The sequence below is a fragment of the Corvus hawaiiensis genome, chromosome 18 (genome assembly GCF_020740725.1).
Source record: "Corvus hawaiiensis isolate bCorHaw1 chromosome 18, bCorHaw1.pri.cur, whole genome shotgun sequence".
NCBI lineage: Eukaryota > Metazoa > Chordata > Aves > Passeriformes > Corvidae > Corvus > Corvus hawaiiensis.
Window position 1 is genome coordinate 10,713,644 of NC_063230.1, and position 13,554 is coordinate 10,727,197.

A 13,554-nucleotide genomic window follows, 5' to 3' on the forward strand; every position below is an offset into this window, starting at 1 on the left:
AGCACAACCTCCTGTCCCTCAGTGTTTGGTTGTTAAAGCACCCAATTCCACGGCCAGCGCTGAAGGGTCTCAGCAGAACCCCCCAGCCATCCCAAAAACCAGCAACAGGCACAGCTGGGAGTGTCCCATTTATAACACAACCTGTGCCTGGGCAGCAGCTCCACTCCTGACCCCGGGAGAAGGGAATGTACCCAAGGCCAACCCGGCAACCTCCAGGAAGGGGCAGACAAAGGACCTCCTCAAAAACTGGGATCAGAATGCATTTGTTTTCAAGCATTTAGAAGCTCTTTTTTTCCTACTCTTTTTTTTTCCTTTTTTTCTGTTTTTCTTTTATTTTTCCCCCCTTTTTCTTTTTAATTCCTTTTCTTTTCCTTCTGAAACTGATCGGGATGAATCACTCATCCTGTTAAATGCCTGATCGTGACTCCAGCTGCAGCAATATGAAATCCCTGGAGTACGGAGCTCTTCTACATCAAGCAATTTTTAATGTAGCAATGTACTCAGATTATTCTATGTGTAATAAATGCAGCAAGTAAATCAAATATATAAAAAAAAGGAAAAACTCCTGGATCTGGTATGCCACAGAGGAAAACACAATGAACCTCTCTTTAAATATCTTTAATGGGATTTTTCCAGAAGTACATGACAAAGCACTGAAATTCTTTTGAGGCAACACTTTGCTAATAACCTAAAAATACAATTTTGAATTGTTTCAGAGATAAAGAGGCAGCTAAAAATATCTTGCTAAATAATCTGGTACAAGAGGCCTTTTCGGATTACTTTTGACAGTGATATCTTCAGTGTACAGAGAGATGGAAATGATAGAAAAAGATTCTTTATTGACAGCAGGTATCTGATCTGAGTGGGGGAATGGAGTCTTGCTGAGGACTGATCTCCAAATTGATACCAGCTGTTTGCACTGATAGCAAGAAAGAAGTTAAATTATCAGCTCAAGAGTGAGGCAGCCAAGACCACCCCAGCTCTAATTAACCCTGAGCATCAGGCGTGGGCATGTCTGCCCTGAAACCAGCACCTGGGAGAGAATTCACTGGGGGTTTGTTCAGTGTCACAAATGTAACAGGGAATGAATGAATGAATGAGGGAATGGAGTGATGGAGCTCGGACCGTGCGGCAGCGGAAGCTGGAGAGGACCAGGGCATTCCTTGGAATTCCTGATCCTTTGGGACATGCCCTGCACAGTGCCTGTCAGCTCCTTCCCTGGCTATCTCGTGACAAGGGACACAACTCACCCACCTGAAGCTGCCTCTCGTGTCCCCTCTGCGGCCCTGCCACAGCGGCTCCTGAAACATCTGGGCAGCTCCCACCCTACAATCCCCTCCAGCTGTACCCTGCTGGCTTTTCTACAGGCAAAAGGCTGCTGGGGAAAGGCCTGAAGGGTTTCAGTGTCATCCCAACACCAGCAACTTCATCCCAGATCCTTTTCTACCAGTCCACACTGCTTCACGCCATGGACCCTCTCCTTGCCTCTCAGCATTCCCTGACGGAGCAGGAGCGGGACAGCCTCCCTCAGCCTCGCTCCTTGCACAGCCCCAAACCTCCATCACCAGCACTCACCTCTTCGTAGAACTTCAGCTGAGGGACAGCTTCATCGATCTCATTCATGCAATAGTCTTTAAAGAGCAAAAATCCTGGAAAGAAAACCAGAAAAATCAGAAAAACTTGTCTCATTACGCTGATGACTTGTAAAAAGGCTCATGGAACCACCCAGGTTCCACCACAGACTGTGTAAACCTGTGTGAGCATCCCCAATTGCCAAGGTTTAGGATTCTGATTCCCACCCAGCTCTTCATTTCCAGCACAAAAAGATCCAAAGCCTGCTTCACCTCCCACAGGTGGATTAAGCCCATTACTGCTTCCACCTGCTGAGGATTTTATGAGGCATTTCCATAATGCACCAAAATATCTTCTTCCTCTTCACAGACCACATTTTCTTCCTTTTTTTTTTTTTTTTACCCCAGTAAAAACTAGATACTATTCATGTTTTGGGGGTTTTTTTTTGCAAGAGATTTACCTACATTTCACTGATGAAGCACAACCTTTTCTGCACTCCCATTTTAGAATTACCGGTTCATGTTACCTCTAATGGGTTTTATTGCTCAATAAATTACATCAGGGTCCTTACAGTTCGTTTGCAAGTAATTTAGAGCATGACCCCGGCAGGCTGCAGATGAGAATCTTCCATTAGGAGCATTTTAATGCACTGTCACAAGCCTCATCCCATGGAAGCAATGTCTTTCCCTGCCTTTGAGCTGGCACCTGCTACCCTGGAATTTCACGCAGGGATCTGCGTCACAAATGTCCCCATCACTGCCAAACCCACCCAAAGTCCCCCATCTCCCCAGCCAGACCACCTCTCCTTGCCAGTGTGGCTTTTTGAGGACAAAAAGTGAAACTTTGGGAGCTGACTCAAATTCCTTATTCCCCCCGTGATGGAAGCAGCAGCAGCACGGAGCAGAATCCTGCTGAATGGACTGAACTTTTCTAGGACAATGAACCAAAGAAGATTGGGTAATTAAGAGACTGAAGAGTGGCACAAACAGCGCTGAATGCAGTGAAAGAAAAATCCCTGGCCTGGTCCCAGCTCCTGGCTGGGGCCCAAAAAAACCCACAAACAACAAAAAAAACACAACAATAAACCACAAAGACAACTGTGGGAGGAGTGTGAAAATATACCAACACACATTTCCAGCAAGGCCACGCCAAACATTCCAGCCCTGCTTAGTATTTTCCAAACTTTTTAAATTTAATTATGGCAGAGAAAGAAGAGGTTCCCAAGCCCATGGCACAGGGAACAATCAGAGGCTTATGCAGCCACAGGACACGGGCTGCTCCTCCCCGAGGCCCCTTGGCACTGCACTGCAAAAACCCAGATATACCCAAAATATACAGACTGAGAGCTGGGGCTGTCCAGCCTGGGGAAGAGAAGGTCGTGTGGAGACCTCACAGCACCTTCCAAGATCTGAAGGGACTACAAGGAAGCCAGAGAGGGATTCTGCATCAGGAGCTGGAGTGACCGGACAAGGGGGAATGGTTTCAAACTGAAAGGGAAATTTAGGTGAGATGTATGGAAGAAATCCTTCCCTGTGAGGGTGGGGAGGCCCTGGGCACAGGATGCCCAGAGAAGCTGTGGCTGCCCCATCCCTGGAAGTGTCCAAGGCCAGGTTGGACATGGCTTGGAGCAAGCTGGGATAGTGGAAGGTGTTCCTACCCACGGGACTGGATGAGCTTTAAGGTCCCTTCCAACCCAAACCATTCTGCGATTCTATGACTCAGAAAAATCCAATTAGAGCTTAATGTTCCTCAGACTGGAATTGTTTCTGTTTCGACCTCCCATTCTATCAACAGACCCTGCACTTCCCCTGCAGCACAAAGGAAATCTCCTCCTTTACTGCTGCACTTGGATTAAGTGAAAAATGATCAGCCAGAAACTGCAGCTCTCACATAATGGCACAACGAAGTGACAGATGCAGCATTGAGTAAGTGACAGGAGTTTCAAGAAGTTCAGGGAGTGCTGACGAGGAGCACAATAAGCACAGTTAACAGCACACAGAAAAATAAGCCCAGGAACAGAAAGCAGGAATTAATAAAATGATAGCGTTAAGTAACAGCTAAAAAGAACCAGCAATTATTTATGAAATAAAGATGCTGACAGCTTTGGCTTTAAAGATTCCTTCTGCTATAACTATATAAAATTTCTGCAACAACCAGATCACTGGTTGTTAAGGGAAAGGAAAAATATTTTTTAAGAGCTTCTTCTGGTAGCACCAAAGTGATGGATGGTATCAATAATACACACACAGAGTGTGAGGCAGCACCCAGCTCCCAGCCTCCTCCTTCTCAGTCTCTGGACAATCATTTTCCCCTTTATCTTTGTATGGACAATCCTAAGAGAAATTTTCCAATTGCCATGGGTTGCACTGATTCTAATTACCAAGGCAAAATATCTTCCAAGGAGGGATAAAAGCCACCTTTGAGGTTTGCAGCTCAGTGTACACCAGAGGCTGAGGAGCAGGGAGGGATGGGGTGGTGGGGAGAGCAGATTCAGGTGAGGCAGCTCACCTGTGACCAGGTATTCCCAGAGCTCATCCCCAGCTAGACAAGGTCCCTGTCACAAGCTTGGAGAGCACAAGGAGGGGAACTAAGTTAACCCAACTCTTTTAAAAAGAACACAAACGTTTACTTCAGTATTTATTTCAAATAATTACGCTTTTCTAGCATGACCTCAGGAGTTCTGCATGAAATCCCAACTCTAATCAACGGCATCCCTCCACCCCTGGTTTCTGTGTCCAGAATTCAGCCCTTCCCACAATGCTGCTGCTGACCAGCCGCACACTCCAGACTCCCCATCACGTTTGTGGCCTCCGCTGGACCCTCTCCAGGAGCTCCTTGTCTTTCTTGAACAGCGGAGACCAGAACTGAACACCACACTCCAGATGTGGCCACTCATCACGATTAAAGCCACCTTCTTCTCATCTCGCAGTTCTGTGGCATTTTCCTGCCCTGCTCCCAGTCTGTGGCACTGCCAATGTCCCCCCAAGATAGCTGCCACAGGGGCCACCTCCTCCAGCAGTCTAAAGGTCACCTGCAGCCACAACACCACCTCTCCATCCCTGTCAATTAGCTGAGAGCACTGAATAATAAATATAATAAAACAACAACGAGGAACTCCATCATAAAACACTTGGAGAAAACGACTTAACTGGAATTTTATGAGCATCTGATTCAAGTAACCTTTCAACAGGAGTAAATAAAAATCTTATTAAAGCAAACAGGAGTGACTAGGTGAGAGAGCAGAGCTAAAAATAGCCACGTTTAGCCCCGATACAAGTGTTCACAATGTCACTGATTGAAAGGAAGCTGCATCTATTTACAGCAGGCCTGAACGTGGTCCAAAACGCTGATGTAGCCTCTTTCTAGCAGGCAAAATAGCAAATTAGAGAACAAAAATATCAAGCTGTTTCCAAATCCTCCCGAAACGTGCTGTGTATAAATACAGAATCCTGACAAACAAAGCAGCACTGACATCTGCACCAGACACGGGCTCCTTTCCCGGCGCTCCGGCCAACGGCTCCCGGGCAGGAAAAGCTTTGGGAATGTCTCTGCAAAGTCTGCAACACAGGGTCTGGCCCTGTTTAGGGCACTTAAAGGTCTCCAATCTAAGTCCCTCCAAGATGTCTCTCATGATCTTTCTTGCTTGGTGAAGTCAGACAACAGCAAGAAGCCATGGCCAGAGGGACATGTCACCTCCTGCTCTCTGCAGGACACTGTACCACGGTGGGGGTCAGGGTCTGCTGCCAGGGAACAAGGGACAGGACAAGAGGAAACAGCCCCAGGCTGTGCCAGGGGAGGGTCAGGTTGGACATCAGCAGGAATTTCTGCTCAGAAAGGGTGATCAGGCATTGGAAGGGGCTGCCCAGGGAGGTTTGGAGTCCCCATCCCTGCAGGTGTCCGAGGAATGACTGGACATGGCACTCAGTGCTCTGGGCTGGTGACAAGGTGGGGATTGGTCATGGGCTGGACTTGATGGTCTTGGAGGGCTTTCCTGAGCCAAATGATTTTGGGATTCTGGTGCATCTCCTCCCCAGAAATGTCTCTCATGTAGAACTGCCACAGGACAGCAAAGCTCAACCACCAAACCACAGTGACATTACAGCACAGCTGTGTTTAAATCCAGATGTGGGTGTGTTCAACCTCCTCCAATAGCCCTCGGTGACCTTCAGATCCATCAGTACCAGTAACAGATCTGGGTCACAGACACAAACACTGGGACAAAGTCTACTATTAAACCACATAAAAACTGTAATTCCCACCAGCCTGCAATTGTCACAGAACACCAGGCCAGGTTCAGGCTCCTGTTCTGTCCAGTGCCCACACGGAGCTGCCACAGCACAGGGTAATTGAGGCCACCTGAGAGCTCCAGAACTGAGAGAACCACCAATTTCCCTCTCCAGGAACAAAGATTACCAAGGAAAACTGTGTAGGAATTGTGTTCTGGCAAGGTCCAAAACCACAAAAATCCTCCCAACCCAGAAAGCACCACACATTCCACTACTTTTCTTTCCCTAATCTATTCTTTCCTAATTGAGCCTAATGTTCATTCACTTTGTATTAAAAATAATACATTATAACAGACTGAAACATATTCCTGTGCATAGAAAGCAGGGGAAAAGAACAAACTGTATTTCACAAGAGGACGGGCATCCAATGGTGAGGAGAACAGAACAATTTCCCTAGAACAGAACCAAATTGAGCTCAAAATTAGGCTGCAAGTTGCCAGGTAGCTTGTTTAATGACGTCTAGAAATCATTATATGAAAATAAGCTTTGGCTAAAAGGTTTTACGTGTTGTCAAAGGAACTTCTTATTTCCAGGAGTATTTTCCAATAGCTTTTCACCCAGGGAAATCATTGTTCAAGCTTGGTCAGCCCTCCTAAACCAGACTTGTGCATGCCTGAAATTCCTGCAGGGAGAGGAGCAGGAGAGCTGAGCTGCTCCTCCAGCACTGACACTGGGGACACAGTGGAGGGGTATTCACAAATTCTGTGTCAAACCTCAAAAGCTTGAGGTCTGCACAGGTAAAAGCATCTCAAGCAGTGAATATACAGACTTAAAGAAAGCATTCAATTATCATTATTAGGTTGCCCAGGGAAGCTGTGGCTGCCCCAGCCCTGGAAGTGTCCAAGGCCAGGCTGAGCAGGGCATAGAGCAACCTGGGATAGTGGAAGGTGGAACTGGATGAGCTTTAAGGTTCCTTCCAACCCAAAACATTCAAGGATTCTCTGAATATCCTCATGAAATAGTAGTTCTGAACACTGAGCGTGTGATAAATCATTTTTTAAAGCCATGGAGAGAAAAGAATGGGGAAAACTTATCTCAGAACCATATTTACTACAAATCTTTCATATTCTGGTCTCCCTTAACATGCAGATTCCAGCTGACTGAATTCGAGGATCAAAGGCATTCAACATATCAAAGGTGAAAGAAAAAAGAGCATTTTACACAAGAAAAATCTCCTCTAAAAGATGGAGAAGTAATAACACTAAACAGAGGTACGCAAGAAATTCTAGTTTTTTTAAAAGGACCACTAAACACAGAATTGAAGCACTTCATTTCAATCAATTACTGCAAAGAATGTGATCAAATTCCTTCACTAAGTCTCATCAAGGAATACACAGCATTTGAGGTTTTGTTTTTTCTTCACATGTAAACAGAAGATAATCTCAGCCCTTTGCAACTGGTAATAGAAGGTTCCAGCAAGCTGTGAGCAAGCTAACAACCAGGAGCAGCTAAAAACCCTCATGGTGGTGGGATTGGGGTCTGTTGTCTCTGTTCTTTCCCCACATCAAAATTCAGGCCCTATGAAGGACGCGAAAGTTGTTATTTTCCTGACCGGTATTTTTCCGTTATACAACATTTTAAAATTAATTACATAACACAAACCAACATCCCTTTATTACTGAGAATCCCACTTTTCTTTCTGCCCTGCTCCAAGCTATGAACTTCACTGTTACCAATTACTGAACACACAAACTACACTGGGAGCTGCAGTTCTGCTCCTCAGGAAGGGCCTAGATCCAGGTATGGCTTTCAGGTGGCAGCAAGGTGATGGGATCATTTGATGAAGACATGGAGTAATTCCACAACAGAAGGGTGTTCTCAAGTTCCTGGTGCCAGTATTTGCCTCAGCAAGCTCTGCTCAGTATCTGAACCACTGTGAAGAGCCAAATTGTTCAGCCAGAGCATCGAGGAACTGTTGTGCTGTGGTCAAAATCAAAACACAAAGCCAGCAGTATTCAGTTGGTAAATACACACAGCACTTAGGTAAAGAGCAGCAAAACCACTAAAACAACAGTGACAGAGCCCAGTTGATTCTCCTACAGGAATTTCTGAGCCTTCCTCTGGTTCATTCTGGCGCTCTGAGAAAGCTGCTGTGAGCTGGAGGCTCAGAAACAGATAGTTCTGCTGTTTTTCCTCTTTTTATCACAGAAAGTATGGGCAGAACTACCTAGAAACGTTCAGAAACTGGTTTGCAGATTTTTTGACCCCACCTATCCAACCTCCATGGACACGTGTGACAGCAGGATGGCACAGAGGCCCTGGCTGGACAGGGCACTGTCAGGGAAGGGGGTTTGCCAGGTGTACTGCCCATGTTCTTTTATAGGACAGATGTTGGTACGGACCAATAAAAGCACCTGGAAATGGGATAATTGATAGCCAGAGCTCTCCAGCGCCTCTGCTCTGCAACTCTGACTGCTCCACCCCTTAAATGCACTGCTGAAAGTGAGAACACTTAATAGCTCCAGTAATTTAGATTCTACTGACTGGTGCTGGTTCTGAGCTGCTCTGTGGCTGCTGAGTGATCCCACTGAGCGGGATGAGCAGCACTGGCAGGCCCAGAGAATCTGCTTTATTAGTGACACACAGTTATGCAGGTAAAACTCATTAAAGCTGTTGTTATGCCACCTTACAGACCTGGCAAGTTAATATTTCCCTATTTCACAGTGGTGCTCAAAGGCTTAATTAGTCTGTGAACTGTTTCAAGACACATTGATAAAAACTCCATGGGAGTGCAACTGTTTTGGATTGAGTGAGGAATTGCTGGGCGGGAAGAAGTGGAAATCAGGATGGTGTGTGAACAGTGGCAATGCACAAGGAGAAGAATCCACCAGGAATGGGTGAATAAAGCCCAGGTGAGGACAAGGACAAGCAGAGAAAAACACCACCTCTGGGATGGAAGTCACTTTGCACAGTATTAATCACAGAATATCCAGATTTGGGAGGGACTCACAGGGATCATCAGCCCAGCTCCTGGCCCTGCCCAAACACCCCAACAACCCCACCCTGGGCATCCCTAGGAGCAGTGTCCAAACGCTCCTGGAGCTCTGGCAGCCTCAGGGCCATGCCCATTCCCTGGGGAGCCTGGGCAGTGCCCAGCACCCTCTGGGAGAAGAACCTTTCCCTGCTCTCCCACCTAAACCTCCCTGACAAAGTTTAAAGCCACGGCAAAGGGAGCTCAAGGAGAGGCTGGAGAGGGCTGAACCAACCACACAGGGCCCCTTTGATCAGAAGGGGATGAATTTTCCTACAGGATTCCAGGGACAGACCTCTGGCAGGTGCGCAGCAGGGCAGGCGTTTGTGTTTGTTCGCTGGAAGCTTCCCTGGAAACATCCAAGGGAAATGTCATGCAAATAATTTATCATTTGTTCTCTCTATAATAGAGTGATAGTCCTTAACACTCTCTTCTTCTCTCCTATGATACTACTACTTCAGTTCAAAATTGCCAGTTTGCCTGGAATTCTTGATAATTTAACCCAAAAACCGTATAACTGCACTGCTCTGCTGAGATAAAGACTTTCTCCCCATGCCTTATATCTTGCAAGAACTGTACTGCATATAAATGCTAATCTACCAGGATGTGTACATTATCCATCATGGGACGTTCCAGATGATAGGGTATATATTTTTCCTATTTTAAAGCTCAGATTTAATCTGCAGCTCCCCTGGGAAATCACACAACTCAGCATCTTCAACCCCCCCACAAAGGCAGGCAGGGGGATCAGGCTGCAGCCCAACAAAGAAATGCTCAATTATTTCTCATCAAAAGAAAATCCAAAACGAATACATGCATTTTGATAGTGCCCACGGATACTCTTTATCCCTGACACCAAGACAGACAACTCCAATGCACATAAAATCTACAGCAGGAGCTCCAGCAACACCCCTCGAAACGATCTTCAGTGTAATTCATGCCAAGTATCACTTTATTTTCCCACAAAATAAGCGGGTGTTGAAAGAAATGTAGCTTCCAGTAACACTGAAATTACGACGTAATAAAGAGATCTTAAATCTAACACTCATTTGGTGAAAAACATTGCAAACAGCAAAAAGGACCAACTTCTAGAAGGCTCAGAGTGCAGATTTTCTCTATCACTGTCCCTTCACCCCAGTTTGGTACAAGCACAGAATCGTGTGAGGAGCAGAACCCTGTGAAATGTCCCACATGAACGGTTTCTGTTTCAGTTTACAGCCACACAGTTTCCGATGTCTCCTTGTGGTTTGGGTTCTGTGTCGTTTTTAACTGATCACAGAACTGTGCAAGGGCAGAAGGGCTTCCACAGCCCCCCTGAGAACCTCCTGCAGGCTGTCCTCAACCCACGTCCCAGGCTGATCTTGTACTGAAAATTAGAAATACCATGAGGAAGAAGATCAGTCTTTAAACAGCATTTTAAATGTCATTTTTTGTTCGGAAGGCAACTTCCTAATTTTGGTGGTGGCTACTTCTGTGTGGTGGCTGCCAGGTCAGAACCAGAAACTCAGAGTAAAACCACTTTGAACAAACAACCTGTGCCCCTGCTTTTACAGAAAACCCACCAAGTTACAATGTCCCTGCTACTTGGCTGGACATTATTTAACATCCAGGTAGCAGAACAGAGCAAAATAATCACAGTGCTCATGATACAGCTAAGAAAAGTCATCCCTGCTCACTTCACAGGTGCTTTTCTTTACTCCTGACCAAGTTTTATTGCCTTCATTGTTATTTCCTCAGAGGACTATTTAATTAGTCCAGAATGCCAACAGCACATACATCTTCTGCTTAAATTAAACAATAGCTTAAATAATGCTCTAGGGAGGCACTTTTCCCAGCCTGTTATTTTTAGGCAGCTCGGGGAGTGTGGTGCCAGCAGAAAGAGGAAGAGCATGAATGTTTTTCTCAACAGATTTTAACTCCTATCTAATGATTAGCGCCAGAGCTCTGAAATAATGAAATACGAGTCCATAACTTGAGAAAGAAGCAACAGAAAGCACGATTCACTGCCCCCAAAAAAACCACTGTAGCTGTTCTCACCCTAGTTTCAGTTGGGTTTTTTTTTTTTTTTAACAGAAAATTGTCCCTGACCAAGCTGGAGGAAGCAACAGCCAGAAGGGTCAGCTCGAGCACATCTCCCTCGAACTGAGGAGGGCAGGCACAAAAGTCCCTGTGCAGAAGGAGCTACAAAACAGACCAAACGCTCTGGAAGCTCAGCTGAGGAGCTACAGAAGGAACATGATCCATGCTGAGCTGGATCAGGACAATGGGAGCAGGGAAGGTGCTGAGAGCCCCCACAAGCCCCCGTGGGTAGGAAGCAGCACTGATGCAGATGGCAAAATGCTTCTCCTCCCAGCTGGGAAAACCTCCAGCTTGGAGTTGGTTGAGGAGGATATGGAAGACAGTGGAATGAATCACCTCAGAAAGATCATCCCTCACTCTGCCAAAGTGGATGGTAAATAAGGGGGGAAAAAAAAGGTTTGTAACTTTTTACGTCAACTACAAGATGTTTTAATTAGTCTTATTTAATGAAAATATAACTGAACCACCTTCAGGGGGAAAAAAATGCAAGTTACTTCCTAGGCAAGGTGAAAAATTTACACTGCAGCAAGACCAGCTGCTGAAACAGCTAAAATATGTCCTGTTCTCATCCTTCCCCCAGACCCAAACCCAACGGCTCTGCGAGAGATGAGAAACTGAGAAGGGTGTGAAGGAACTGCCACGTCCCACCAGCTTCAGGAGATGAGAGCAGCCTGTTTGCCTTCACAAGGGTCTCAAGCACTCACCAGAGAACCCAAAGGCTGAACCCAAGCCAGGCATGGAGCTGTAGGATGCTTTAACATCACATCCCAGGATTTCTAACCAAGCTTCGCTCCCTTCCTCACAGCGCAGTTTGTCTGAAAGCCCGGAGTCAGACACAAGAGTCACCGAGCTGTAACTGGCAGCAAGTTTGCTCCAAAGCATTTAATAACCAGGATAATCCTGTTCTAAAGCAATATTATGATCTAGGAGATTCCTTTGAAGGCCTGGCAGCACGTTGACTGCAGCAGCCCCCGATTTGCTCATTTCCCACCTGCCCTCTGAGGGCAGGGGCTCCCCAAGTGTCCCCACCCCACAGGGCAAGGGGTACATGACAAGGACTCCACGTGCAATTTTAATGCAGTTGTGAAGCAGAGCGGATTCCACATGTAAATTATGGATATTGGGATACCAGAACCATAGAATGGCTTGGTTTGAAGGGACCTTATAAGACCATCTCATCCCCACCCCCTGCCATGGGCACAGACAGCTTCTACTAGCCCAGGCTGCACCTAGCCCTGCCCAACCTGGCCTTGAGCACTTCCAAAACCTCTCAAAACGTCTCTTTTTCTAAAGAAACTCGTAATCTGGTGTTGTAGCAAACAGGATGTGGTGTAAGAAAACCAGCTAAGGTGGTTATGCACTCGGCTTCGAGACAGGCTGTACTTCCCCAAGAGGCTTCTGCTGTGGAGGAAGCAGCCTCTGAAGGAACAGCCGGCTGGGCTGGGCTGCCAGCGCTGCCAGAGCACTCTTCTGGGTGCTTCTATGAGCTCCATGTCCTCTGACTCACCAGGACATTCTTAGAGAGCTCAAGATCTTTCTGGAGCATCACGCAGGGGGCAAACAGCAGTGCCAGCACCAAGGGATGAGAGCAGCTTATTTGCCTTCCTGAGGGAAGAGATGCAAATAGGGGACAGATGCTTGTTTATGCAAATCTGATGGGCGCCTCCAGGCCATTTTCATCCCTGATGAGCTTCCTGCTCTTATCCTGATCCCAAAGGTTTTGGTTTCCAAGCCAGAGCTGTCCCTGTGGCTCCCTGCAGTTGCACACCTGGCAGGAAGGGAATTTAGGCCAACCTTTAGCAGTGGGACCAGGAAAGCACTGACCCTAAAACGATTTTAGGGCTCACCAAGAATAAACACTTGCAGATGATGAGACTAGCACCATAATTAGACACGTTCATAGGGAAACATCCACAGGAACGACTCCACACTGACATCAGAGCCCTTGGATCAGACAGCTGATCAAAGCCTGGGTTTACATTTGACAGGATACTGAAAAACAGAAAAAAAAAACAGTGACCTGGAGCTGTGAGGAAGAATTTAGGTCTGGGGGAAAAAAAAAAAAAAAAACAAACCAATTCTCATCTAGAGCAGTTGCCAAGGAAAAACTGGGGAGCTCGGTGCAGTTTTATAGTCATTGTGTAAGGATAAAGCAGGGAGTGCTGGATGGCTCCTCAGCTGAGGAAATAACAGCCCAGGAGAGCCAGCAGCAAGGGATGATCCAGCAGAATTACTCAGGAGATCCAGGCTCATGGAGACTCCTTGGAGCAGGAGGAGCCTCCCGTGGGTCCCCCCACATGAGCACACCCAGGACCTGCCTCACCTGTGGTCTCACCACATGCCCCCCGGACAAAGAGACAACAAGCAGAACAAAAAAGTGATTAGGCTTTTAATTACCTCCCCATACTTCTTCTCACAGCCCTTTGCATAACGCTTGCCTAAAATTGCAGGTACTTTACCACAAGCAATTATGCTAATGTCTGGAAACAGAGCTAATTGAATGGCAAAGAACAGGCTAGAAAACGCAATCAAATTTAAATGAACAACCACAGTAAGGAAATACTGTATTTTCCAGCGCACTGCAAAGTCTGCTGTGAAGAACAGTCGTGTTTAGCTTTAATCTTTTTTTTTAAATTCCATTCGAAA

The 13,554-nt window shown here is 46.4% G+C and overlaps 1 protein-coding gene across 2 annotated transcripts in view; it reads right to left on the minus strand.

Moving 5' to 3' along the window:
* The window catches only part of GRK3 (G protein-coupled receptor kinase 3), a 60,344-nt gene that overhangs the window by 30,751 nt on the left and 16,039 nt on the right, over positions 1-13,554 (minus strand). For both annotated transcript variants that reach the window (XM_048322625.1, XM_048322626.1), the window contains exon 3: positions 1,576-1,649. In XM_048322625.1, coding sequence (XP_048178582.1) covers positions 1,576-1,649 — 74 coding nt within the window. The remainder of the gene's footprint in view (positions 1-1,575; positions 1,650-13,554) is intronic.